The 13,605-nt window shown below is 40.7% G+C and overlaps 1 protein-coding gene across 2 annotated transcripts in view; it reads left to right on the forward strand.

The window, feature by feature from the left end:
* Positions 1–13,605, forward strand: part of CCDC178 (coiled-coil domain containing 178) — a 298,788-nt gene that overhangs the window by 78,623 nt on the left and 206,560 nt on the right. For both annotated transcript variants that reach the window (XM_060243840.1, XM_060243841.1), the window contains exons 14-15: positions 5,607–5,752; positions 7,577–7,736. In XM_060243840.1, the coding sequence (XP_060099823.1) occupies positions 5,607–5,752; positions 7,577–7,736 (306 nt within the window). The remainder of the gene's footprint in view (positions 1–5,606; positions 5,753–7,576; positions 7,737–13,605) is intronic.

Consider the following 13,605-nt stretch of genomic DNA (forward strand, 5'->3'; position numbering starts at 1 on the left):
GGTATGTAGAAAACTCTCAGGTCCACAGCATTGGACTCCATGAGTTGAAGGGCAGGATGCACTAGAATAGCTTGGTACCAGGTAGGGACAGAACAGCAAAATTACTGTTCACATCCAGCTCTCAGCACAATCTAAAAGGCAATTGGCAAGGCTGGCGAAACTTGCTTAACTTAAGAGCTTTATAGAATATTTATTTATTTTTTATTGATTGATTGATGGTATTTATTCCCTGCCAAGGCATACTCAGGACAGGTGACAATATAAAAAGAAATACATTAACCGAGGGGTGTCACATGTGTGGCCCGAAGGCCAGATCAGGCCCCCAGAGGGCTCCTATCAGGCCCACGAGCAACTCACTGTCATGTGCTTCCTTTTCTCCCTCTTGTTTCCTCCTGCATCACAGCTTGCTTTGCCAGACTTTCTCAATTGCACAGGAGCTACAGAGCAAAGCCTCTATTTTCTCCATTGGCTGACCAGCACATGAAGCAATATGTACAAAAGCTCACAATGCCCAGCCATTTCATGTTTTCTCCTGGGTCTTAGGCTCAGAGCATTGAACATGAGATTTCTGTAATGAATGTCAATACATCAAAAGTAGGTTTGCAACTTACAGATACACATGTGAACAACTAACAGCCTACTCAAGATTGCTACAGCACAGACATTTTCTCCAGATTTTGATGCAATAATTCAGAACAAGAGCTGTCAGTTATCAGAAATTGTTAAATAAACAAAATATTACAAGAGTACTAATCTTTTAAGCTTGTTTTAAGTTTTTTAGAAATATATTTGATTGTCTGTGTCCTTTATAAAGTTTATAAAGTCCTTTATAAATTCAGTTTGGTGTAGCAATTAAGTGTGCAGGCTCTTATCTGGGAGAACCAGGTCTGATTCTCCACTCCTCCAATTGCAGGTGCTAGAATGGTCTTGGGTCAGCCATAGTTCTTGCAGCAGTTGTCCTTGAAAGGGCAGCCTCTGGGAAAGCCCCACGTACCTCATAGAGTGTTTGTTGTGGGGGGGGGAGGTAAAAGATATTGTGACCGCTCTGAGACCCTGAGATTCAGAGTGAAAGCAGGGCCGGCTCACCCACTAAGCAAACTAGGTATCTGCCTAGGGCGCCAGGAAGAGGAGGCACTGAATTGGGTTCCCCCTCTTCAGGTATCCATGACAAGTGCCTAGTTTGCATGCCTGTCACCTCCTGCTGCTGTCGCCACCTCCCTCCCTTGCGTTCCACTTGCCTCACCGCTGCTGCCTCCCTCCCTTGCGCTCCGCCCACCTCCCTGCCACCGCCTCCTCCTCCCTCCCTTGCACTCTGCCACTGCTGCCACTGCCTCCCTCTCCCTCCGCGCCCCTGGTGAGATCAGAGTGCACCTTGGCTCACCCTTACCAGGTTTGATGCGGCCGACTCTGATCAGTCTTTGAAGAGCATGCTAGAATCTGGTCAAAGCTGGTAATGCCAAGCCAAGGCACGCTCAGATCACGCCATTGGAGGGGGGCAGCGGCGGCAGAGCTGAGTTCCGGGAGGGCGGCAGGGGTGCAGCAAGCAGGGAGTGAACTGAGTGAAGGGCAGGATATAAATCCAATATCTTCTTCCTCTACATATCCACTAGTTGGCATTACATGATACAAATGGCCTGGCCCAACAAGATCTCATTTATGTCAGATCTGGCCCTCATAACAAATGAGTTTGACACCCCTGCATTAATCTATTAAAATCCTAAAATCATTGGACTAATAAACATAAGATGTTTGAGACATGAACAAATATTACATATCTTTATTAAAATTCTTAATACTTACTTTGAACAGAAAGATAAAATGCATATGTATGCACTTTACAACACGATCATGCTATGAAACTTTTTAAAAAACAAAAGCTGGCAATAACAGTCCCCATAAAACCAGCATAGGGAAAGGTTAGGGAAATATTTTTTTTGCACCAGTGGGAGGAGGAAACACACATGTACCATATAACTCACTGACCACAATTTCCACCATTATACATCTCTCTTTGGCTTGACACCAAGAGTGGTAAACACAGTTTCTACAAGAGCTCTGAAACTAAGGGAAAACTGTCTTTAATTCCTTCTCTCCTTCCGGTGGCTCCCTTGGCTCTTGCACTCCCTTTCCCTGCTCTAGGTCTCTTAGCAACTTCTGTAGTGGAGAAGAGCTTGCAAGCTTGCCTATTTCCCCCTCCTTCTCCACTTCACACATGGTGGGAATAGTAGCCTACTTATAGGTCAGCGCTCAGAGGCTGACTGAGATCCCAATGCTAAGCGCACTTACTTGAGAGTAAACCTGCATTAAGTTCCTCCTTGACCTCTGGGAGCTGTACAATATGTCTGAGAGAGCTGCATGTGGCTCCTGAGCCACAGTTTGACCACCCCTGGGCTATGCAGTTCTGAATCCTTTGTCTTCTTTGGCTACATCTATCAAGGTCACATGTTTCACACTGCAAAAATCTTGTATAAACTGATCCTTTAAGAGCCCCAAGGCCCAGAGACTGAGATTTGTCATCAGGTCTTCCAGTGATTCAGAGGCCCAAGATTTAATCTATGGTTTATTTATTTTATTGCATTGTTTCTTAAATATGTCTACCCCACTTTTCTATGAAGCTTCAAAGTCACTTACAAAAACATCACTAGATTTCAAGATGGAATAATATTGTACGTTGTTTCTAGCACTCAAGCACCCATAAAGTCACCCATCTCATACAGTAATTTAAACATATAAACCAGCACCCTTAAGTGGGCCCAGAAGTAAATAGGTAACCAGGGCTAATGAAGCACACAGGTGTTATATGATCTAAATTATCATCTTCAGACAGAAGTCTGGCTGCTGTATTTTGAACCAGTTATAATGTCTCAGATGTCTTTATGGGCAGCCTCACACAGAGCATGTTACAGTTGGTAAAATAAACTGAGAACCAATGTCAGATTAGGATCTAGGGCATGCTAGTTTGAATGTCTACTCTAACAAGGAAACCTGTGGAGAATGGTGTCAGCTGCTTTGGGTCCCCACTGGGGAGAAAAATGGGATAGAAATGAGGTAAATAAATTATGAATGAAATATATATGAGAGATACCAGAAAATGGGTCCCAAAGGATCCTGGAAATATTTGGGATTTACTGGGAATATTGGGCTGGTGTTTGCAGGCTCCCAGGACTGTCCCCCCCCCCTTCCCTTCTGCATTTCTGTGTTTCCTGGGGCTTGCCAGACTGTAAGTAACGTCTGAGCAAGTAATGCACAGTGCGAACTGGAATAAAGCAACAAAACTGTGCATAAATAATCTAAGTTAAGTATTTCAAAGTATATTCATAACTATTAATGTATTTGGTTTTTGTTTAAGTTTGTGATTTGCTGGAATTGCTTTATGTTGCTCTTGCAGTTTACATTTAGAGTTTCATGTTTTACATAGGTCAAAATTCCTGTGTTTTACATAGCTCTAAAGATTCACAGGTTTTACATTGGTTGGACTTAGTAATAGCTTGCAATTGCCTTCCTATGGATGAAGATTCTTAGGTTTTACATTTTTTGCATTTTTCCCCTCCACAAAAAAACAATGGAGGACAGTAAGATTAAAATGACCTAGAAAGATAAAATAACCAACCATTCTGAAGAAATGCCATATTTGTCACTTGGTTTAAAGTTGGGGGACATTGCCTTGGATTTCCAGTTTCTGTATGGCTGATGCAACAGAGCCCTCACTCTTGCCCATGTATTGTAAATATTTCACTTTCCCTGTGGCCACGCAACTTTTCTCACATTTGATTTGCAATCCTGTACTATGTAGCATCCCTGAGGTGGAAGAGAGGTAGCGTTCTGGAGAGTCAGTGTGGGTTAGCAGTTGGAAGGTTAAATAAGGATGTAGGAGACCCAGGGTGAAATATCTACTCAACTATGAAGTTCCAATAGTGACTTTAAGCCCATCATTCATTTTAAAAAGGTAAAAATAGTCCCCTGTGCTAGCACCAGTTGTTTCTGACTCTGGGATGATGTCACATCACAATGTTTTCACAGCAGACTTTTTAAAGGGGTAGATGACTGGGGAAGGCAATGGCAAACCACCCCATAAAAAGTCTGTCATAAAAACTTTGTTAAAGCAACATCACCCCAGAGTCGGAAATGACTGGTGCTTGCACAGGGGACCTTTCCTTTTCCCTTGCCATTGTTTTCCCCAGTCATCAACACTTTACCCCCAGCAAGCTGGGTACTAATTTTACTGACCTCAGAAGGATGGAAGGTTGAGTCAACCTTGAGCCAGCTACCTGAACCCAGCTTCCACAGGGATCAAACTCAAGTTGTGAGCAGAGCTTGGACTGCAATACTGCAGCTTACCACTCTGTGTCATGGGGCTCCTTCATTTAACCTTCATTCAATATAAGAACATAAGAACATAAGAGAAGCCATGTTGGATCAGGCCAATGGCCCATCCAGTCCAACACTCTGTACGAAGAATAAGAGAATCATCCACACAGCTCTGAGCTCCTTGGTAAAAAAAAAGGAGAACAATAGTGTACTAGATAGCTAGACAGACAGATAGACAACCAGATGAATTCCAACAAGGGTGGATATCTGGATGTAAAACCATGTCATTGGACAAAGAAGTGGTCTGTTAGGCACTGGAATGTTGCCACTGCTAAATGCAGATGATGCACATCAATATAAATAAATGATCCTTGTGGGGTTTCAAATGCTGTTTTTCTTGTCTTGTGTGACTGACGCCCCTAACATGGGTAATTCTCTCTCTGGGAATCATTTAAGAAGAAACTCCTTCCTCAATTGGTGTGTGCGATCAAACAGTGTGCTCTCTTGAGCCCTCAGTTTCTCTAACATGGCATCAACTTATTTATTTAGACTACTTCTATGCCCATAGCCTGCCCCCTAAGAGCTTCTTAAATGGTTCAGTCTTACAACCTTACCAGAAAGTCAACAGTGGTAGGACTTTTCCTTACCTTTTTTGGGAGACAGTTCCAAATGATCAGTGCAGTAGCAACTGAGAAGGCCAAGCTCTGAGTAATGGCTGACACTGTTATAACCCTGCAAAGTAGGTCACTACTGTAGTATTTATAGTGCAGATAAGTGAGATAAGAGATTGGTTCAAGTCTCTACATGCTTCCCTGGCATGTAGAGACTTGAACCAATGATTTCCTAGTTTATAGCTCACACTTCAAACCATGACACTATCAACTATTTTCCCCATTGGTTTCATGGCAGTGGTGAAAAATAATTTTTCATTTTCATGAGAATACTCGTTGAATGGATTGTGCTTGCTAATGAGAAAAGGATGTTGACCAAAACATATTTTCTGAATCTTTTAAATAATTCTTACAGCCTAGGAACAGTAATTGTGATGTATGAGTTTGCACCCTTACCGAAATGCCATTATACCACTTGCACTAAATGTTTCAACTGAACTTCTGAAAGAAGTTCTGATTCCTGGGTATTGGTTCTACTGCTTCAGACCAACACAGCTGCCTACCTGAATCAGGTTTTTTGGGTATGCAATTTCATGCATCATTGCATGTAATTGTGCTGTTAAAACATGCTACTTGGATATCTTGCCTTGCAGACTCCATAACTATATATGTTTTTGTAAATTTCAGAAGAAATATCTAGATGTTTCCAGCAAGCTTGATGAGATCAATAAAACTATTGAAAATTTTCACAACCAAATTTCTAAATTGAATGAATTGAGCAAGGGACAGCAAAATCAGATGGATAGCACAGAGAAAACTGTAGAAGAGCTGAGGTAAGAGCCTTCATTCCTATAAAAAATGGTCTAGACTTACATATTACATTGATAGAATTATCTGGAGAAAATAATTCAATATTATCAATAAATTGATAGTATTTTTCAGTTTTTTTGCCTATATAGGAAAAAACTATGATTAATAATTTGTCCTGTAAATAGTATTTTAGGTATTCATATTGTTTACAGCAACCTAATAACATTCATGGTCAACTGAATATTTAATTTATTTATTTGGATTAAGAAATGCAAGCATTGAGTTCCTGGATCTGATGTTCTGAAATACAACACAAAGTGAAAATATAATCCAGGCTATGGGCATTCTGAATGATTCCAGAAGACTAATTTTTTTATAACTAAGATGAGTCATATTATGCCACCAATTGTTAAACTTCGGCTAGTTTTATGTAACACGCAATGAAGGTCAGACTTTGAAGGATTGTATTAGATTAGATATAGCAATGTATCTATTTATGTTTCCATTGGTTTTCTGTTTAATTTTTAAATGTAATACTGTTGAATTAATTTGTTTTTAAAAAATAACTAAGATGAGTCAGCAACACAAGGCCAAAGGTGGGGAGGACTTTTGTGATGATGAATGATTACAGTCTACAGAGCAGGGAAAAGAGCTTTTTCACTCATGATACAGATTCCTTTGGGAGCTTTGACTCTTGAAAGTTTATATGCCTGAAACTCTGGTTGGTCTCTAACATGCCACTGGACTCATGGCAAACAAACAGATAACTTTGTATTGTATGTACTGGGCTGCACTTCATACACCTGATAAAGTAGCCTCTTGCCTACAAAATTAAAGACACTGTGATTTTACTAATCTTACAAAGTGTTATAGGACAATTTCTTGTTCTGCTAACCATCTCTGGAAATGAAAGAACAAAGTTTGAGTCCAGTGACACCTTTAAGACCCACCTAAATCTACCTCTTTGGAAATGTTATGGGTCATCTTAAAGATGAGGGCTAATTGTAATCCCTCGTTTTAAAGATGAGGGATTACAATTAGTGCATCAGAAGAAGGCGGAGAAGAAGGAGATTGGATTTATACCCCACCCTTTACTCCCAAAGGAGTCTCACAGCAATTTACAATTTCCTTTCCCTTCCCCTCCCCACTGTGAGGTAGGTGGGACTGAGAGCTCTGAGAGAAGTGCTTTTGGGAGAACAGCTCTGTGAGAATTGTGACTGACCCATGTGGAGAAGCTGGGAATCAAACCTGGTTCTCCAGATTAAAATCCACTGACACCAAACAGGCTTTCTATATGCTTGACATATGGCAAGAACATGTGCTTTTTAAACAATTGCACAACATTTTGTATTCCTCCTTTCCTCCCTTCTAATGCAGATGGCTCCAGGTTTATCCTGACATCTCCAGTTAAAAGACGTTATGTAGGAGTACTGGGAATAGTCAATATCCGAGACGTTGGAGTGCTACTTGCAGTCAGAGGAGACTGTACTGGGCTAAATGGATCAATGATCAGACTCAGTTTAAGGCAGCCTCATATGTTTCATTTGTTTCTGTGACTTCTCTGTTTCTTCTCTGTAAGATTTATTGAGCCACTTGTCTTTTACCAGCAGCCCCTGCCATACCCCAAATTGCTTTTTAAACTCCTTTGAGTTTAAAAATCAGTCTGTGGTTCAGCAGGGGGAGCTGCTGAAGAAGAAATGGCCCGATAAACCCTATATGTGTGCATTGTCCCTTGTGCACATGTAAAACATCTCACTAGATCACAGTCACTGTGTTTCTGCAAGATCAGTCTGCCTAGCAGTTCCATATAATGTTTTGTACCAGTAACAATATTTTTTCTCTTAAAGGAAAAAGTTCACTAGAATAAAATCAAAGGAGCAGAATGCTCAAACATTAGTTGATTTTCTCCATGATCGGCTGAAATATATTGAAAAAAAAGTAAAGACAGATGGCAGAATATTTGAAGACTTGCTGTGGACTAGACAGAAAAATGTGAAACAAAAGAAGGTGTGTGCTATTTGAACTACTTTCATTTTATTGCTTTGCTTTTCATTTGTTTTGAGAAACAGAGTGCATATTAGTTAAATCTCACTGTCCTGTGCCAAACATTTCAAGCAAAAGAGACAAAGCCCAACCCCAGCGTTCAGGCTATTCCCTTTCTACCTGGAAAGCTGGCAGGGTTTACACTGTTCTGCAAGGTGTTGTATCCCTTGCCCCTACAACCATGGGTAGGTATTGTAAATCTGACCATTTCTGTGGAGTGCACCCATCACTCAAATGTTATTTTCAAGAAATAAATGAGAGTCTTTGAAAAACTTTATTAGTGAAGCTATTCTTGCAGTCTGTTATGTTTAAGTTTGGATATTTTACATTTTATTCTCTTGATATTTTGCTTGGAAATATGAAGCTTCTTCTTTGAAAGACTCGAATGAGAGATTTTGTGGTCATGGCTCTGATTCTATGCCAAAATTCAAGTGGCAACCTGCACTCTGTAATCATATACCAGTAGCAATCTATGCTGCCTGTCTATGGCTTTCAGTTGAAAGGCTCTGGAGTCATATAACTCATATATTCAATGAAGAGGAAAAAAATACGTAAATCAGTGGCTGAGCACATGCTTTGCATATGTAAGATCTTGCATGAAATGTCCCTAGCACTGTCCCACCAGCTGTACATGGTGTAAAGGCATGGCGCAATTATCCCAAAATAATAAGCATAATGGTACCTAAAATAGTGGTTTATGTAATGCCTATTCTCTGATCGTAGATTAGCTGGAATGGGACTAATTCAGGAACAGAACTTGTAAGATAAATTGATTTGAAATTTTAAAAAAAACTTTAACTCAACTTTTCCACTATACAGAACAATGCAACAAATCTGATACAGCTAATACATAAATATAGCAGTGAACAGGAAACTGCAACAGATAGTCTCTCTGAGTTCAGTTAAACAACTAGTTCTTGCTGGCAACACTTTGGTGGTGAGTTAAGTCCCACTTTTCAAGTCTGCTAGGGTGCAGGGTGCAGAATTCTTCTTGTTTATTTCTCTTTTTATGAAGATTTAGTTTCAGCAAATTGGGCAGTACTGTAACCAGACTGCAGCTTGAAAGATACCACTCTGTAATAACAATATAATTAGTACAATAATACATGTTAAGCTAAATTTAATCCCCCTTTACTAGTTTTCACATACGGAGTTTTCCAGTTACCTTATACAGTACAAGGTATAAGAGCTCAGAAGATGTTATCAAGCTTCCCAGTAACCAGCTTCTCCTTTCAGATATGCTATAATTGGTGAGTGTGAGGGATAACTTAGTAGAAGAGCACTAGCTTTGCATATAGAATTCAGTCCCAATCCCCACCACCACCCCCCCCCCCCAAAAAAAAAACCAGGACTGGTTAAGGACTTTCATCTAAGATCCCAGGGAGGCAATGCCAGTCAGAATAAATAGTACTGGACTAGAAGGACTAATGTTCTGAAGTATAAAGCAATGCCATATAGATATTTCTAATACCTGTGTGCCTAACCTTGTGCAATTTTGTTAAATGTGCAAGAAAAGAACAGACAGGCATTTTGAGTGAGGCACAATATTTTTTAAGTGCTCTTTAAGTGAGTAAGGCTCTTAATAACAGCATGTTTGGGATGATATTAATTCATAGGATTGCTATAAGCGGAGCAACTTGGCAACACTTAACATGCACACAGGCATCTTCAGTCACTTAAGCCTGAGAGCAGAATGCTAGCCAGTAGGTTTAGAGCTCATATTTTTAAAAAAGCTATAAAAGGTTATCAACAGTTCTTGATCACTTGTTGCTGAACAGGCTAAGAGGAGCAAAGGGAAACATGGGCAGATTTAGAGCAGTATAGTTCTTCATAACATTTAAGAGTTCTGTTTATTCTTTCATTACAATTGTCCACTTACTAGTTTCTGCTTTGCCAATGCTTGACTGAAAGGTCTTTCAAGAGTCCTTAGCAACAATATGTCTCAATTAGAAAATTATTGTATTTACTGGTTATCAGGCATATTTAGGTTGTACTGCTTTTTTTATGGAACAAAAAGACAGAGGCTCTTAAAAATCTATGAAGATCCACTGCTCCCTCTAGGCTATTCAGTATGTGCAGAATAAAGGTAACAAATCGTCTGGCTATAAAATTGTCTTTAATTAGTTGACTCAGTGACTTCCAACAGTGTGCTACAGTGGTATGTGGGGAGTCCCATGCTACAAAGATTGTGCTCCTTGCTCCTGGGTAGACTTAGTGTTACAGCAAATGTGACTTACATGATGTCCTGTGGGGAGTGCTGGCAGCATTACCCAAATAGCCACCCCACAGCCTGATTTTATTAGCATACAGGAAAGTTATACAGCTATCCTCCTAAGGTATATGGGTGCCATGATAGTAATAAGGCTTAGAATAAGAATAAAAGGGGTGTAATGGGAGGGATAGTGAGAATTATTTTAAAAATGCAAATTTGTCTTATCTTTACTGAAGGGCAAGCCATATGATAACACTTTGCTGTAAATACTGATAGGATAAGTAATTATGCTATAGTCACACAAAGGCTTAAAAAGAAATAATAGCAAACGTCAACTATCAGCAAAAACATTGTTCAAGACTGAAAGAAAATGTGTTTGCATATCTTATTCACTTATATATTTGAAATTTTGCCTTGTTAACATTTTGTTGGTTTGGGAAAAAACCTCCTATCATAAATATTAACTTAGTTAGGTGGTATAAATATACTCTGTGTAATAAATGTGTTACCTGATTTCTCAACAGCAGAATGAATCTTATGAAAGTGTATTCTCGTGGGTAAAGTTTGAGTACTGTTTGAAATTAGCCATTTTGAGCATTTGAAAATAACATTTTTTTTAATGGGGAGGGATGGTGGCTCAGTGGTAGAGCATCTGCTTGGTAAGCAGAAGGTCCCAGGTTCAATCCCTGGCATCTCCAAAAAAGGGTCCAGGCAAATAGGTGTGAAAAGCCTCAGCTTGAGACCCTGGAGAGCCTCTGCCAGTCTGAGAAGACAATACTGACTTTGATGGACCAACGGTCTGATTCAGTATAAGGTAGCTTCATATGTTCATATTGCCTGTATTTTTAATGTATTTATTTATATTTATTTTAAGTTATTTATTGTCTGCCTTTCTCACTGAGACACCAGGTGGATTACACAGTGTTTAAGTCAATACAATTAATAGGATGGGACAGCCAATAAGTAATGTAATAGGATTCGCACTGTCGTAATCTGAAACCAACCAGAAAACTGAAACAAAACTTAAGAACTAATAAGGCATGTTTAACAATGTAGAAATTACATAGTAGGATAATACATACAGCAACAGATAGTACTTAGGTAGTATACACAGGAATATAGTCTGCAGTTCTTTTCCCTTTATCACAGCATCTTCTTGAACCATTCCATTATAATTTAACCCTATTACCTTTCTAAAATATCTTTCTGAATAATTCATTTTTGCATAGTTTGCAGAAAGACAAGAGAATGGGAGCCTTCCTGACCTTATCAGGCTGGCTGTTTTATAAAGTGGGAAACGCAACAGAGAATACATGTATATGAGCTCTTGTTGATTCCACCCATTTTCTACCTGTGAAAGACCCTGGGTGTTGATTTCCACCTGTGAAAGGCCCTGGGTATTCATGCAGAATTCTCTCTTTTTGTGTGAAATGCCCTTTTTGTATGATTCCATCTCCATGTATTCTCTAAGTGTCTCTTCATGTGTGTTCTATGTGTGCACAACAAGGGGGCAGAGAGATACAGTTCCATGCTGTGAACTATATCATTTGAGGTATAAGTGTTCTGGCTTCTGTTTACACCATGCTTAGAAGGGTTGTGATTGACTGAAGTTATGCAGGGCTTGGGGTGGGATGGAGGCTGATGGTGGAGCTTGTATTTGTATTTGCACAGGCCTCTATGCCATATATAAAAATACATGGTTAGCGACGTTGCCATTGGGGAGATACCTAGAGAGGTGTAGAGAAATGTTTAAGATTTTTAGTTGAGATTTACTACTTAGTTGTTTCTGCCTTAAGAATCTGGCCATGAACTCAACTAATGTCTATTTATTTCATTTGTATTTCACCTTTCTCCCCAATGGGGACTCAAAATGGCTTACATTGTTGTCCTTGCCTCCATTTTATCCTCACATCAACCCTGTGAGGTAGAGCAGGCTGAGAGAAATTTCCACGGTAGAGTTAGGATTGCCAAGTCCAATTCAAGAAATATCTGGGGACTTTGGAGGTGGAGCCAGGAGACTTTGGGGGTGGAGCCAGGAGACATTGGGGTTGGAGCCAGGAACAAGGGTGTGACAAACATAATTGAACTCCAAGGGAGTTCTGGCCATCACATTTAAAGGGACCGCACACCTTTTTAAATGTCTTCCTTCCATAGGAAATAATGAAGGATAGGGGCACCTTCTTTTGGGGCTCATAGAATTGGACCCCCTGGTCCAATTGTTTGGAAACTTGGGGGGTACTTTGGGGAGAGGCACTAGATACTATACTGAAAATTCGGAGCCTCTACCTAAAAAAACAGCTCCCCCAGAGCCCCCAAAACCTCCAGATCAATTCCCCATTATACCCTATGAGAATCGATCTCCACATAAGGAATAATGAAGCGCTCAGTAGACGTTCCTCCCCTCTCTCCCCCTCCCCCATTTTCTGGTGACTCTGAAGTGAGGGATTGGCCTCTCTACTCATGAGCTACAGCCAACTTCTTCCATCCCAGACACCCCATCCCAAGAGGAAACCTTTCCAATCAGAGACTGGAACCTCCAGAGGGGGGGAAAAATCACATGGTGGTTTTGGGGGCGGAGCTTCCCCCCGCCGGCCAACTGACTGGGGGCAGGAAGGAGACTGGGAAAGCGGAAGAACTCCCACTGGGACCTGGGGATTGCCAAGCCTAGGTAGAGTGGCAATTCAAACCTGGGTCTCCCAGATCCTAGTCCAACACACTACCCTACTCTGGATATGCTGAGATCAGTTGAGATCATCACTTTTGGAAAAGATGTCACTGACTGCCTGGGTGCAAAGAAAACAGACAACACAGTCTAATGTGCTGTTCGCTTAAGGGACATATCGGACTGCAAGGCACAAAGAAGATATGGACATCAGGCAATTCTGTGGGTGCAATCGCACAAGAGATTTGGCCTGACCTAGCAACACATCCCATTCTGATTTAATGTGCCCAATCGTTAATGTGCCCCAGTCCCCCCCCCCCATACCTACCTCATCTTAGGATGGGCTGGGTCCAGATTAAACCTCTAAAACATATGTAGGGTGCATTTCTCAGCTGTCTGAATGATTGGGGTGTGCGATACATCCACCGTGCATGGGCATGAGCATTCTGAATGCTCCTCTTGTGTGTGTGTGGCCTGTGCCTCTCCTGGCAGCAGGGCAGGGGCTGTGTGAATGCTGTGGCATGGATAAAAGAGAACCAGCTTTTTCAGAGCCAGGATACTGCTGCACCAAGTCTCTCATATGATCAAACCCTGTGATTTACACAAGTCAGCTGATTAACTGATTCAGCCATGCACTTCTGTCTTCTCTGGTAACTGAGATGCTGAACTCGGCAAAGGCAGGAAGCCACAAGTTGCATTAACCTGGGTATGTAGTGTGAGGCAGAGGCCGAACTGTGAGACAGTGCTTGAGATGAACTTTACCAGGAGACATTGATGTAATCTGATCAGGAGTTTGCCTCATGTGTAAATGAGAGATTTTGAACAAGGTAACACATTGTATATGTCTGAATATTGTGTAAAAATTCACAGTGTGCTTCTTTGCCAGTGGGCTGGTATGATTAAAAAGAAATAGGAAGATCATAGTTAGTAGTATTGGACAAGTCTGGAATTAAACTAGA

The sequence above is a fragment of the Heteronotia binoei genome, chromosome 7 (assembly GCF_032191835.1).
Source record: "Heteronotia binoei isolate CCM8104 ecotype False Entrance Well chromosome 7, APGP_CSIRO_Hbin_v1, whole genome shotgun sequence".
NCBI lineage: Eukaryota > Metazoa > Chordata > Lepidosauria > Squamata > Gekkonidae > Heteronotia > Heteronotia binoei.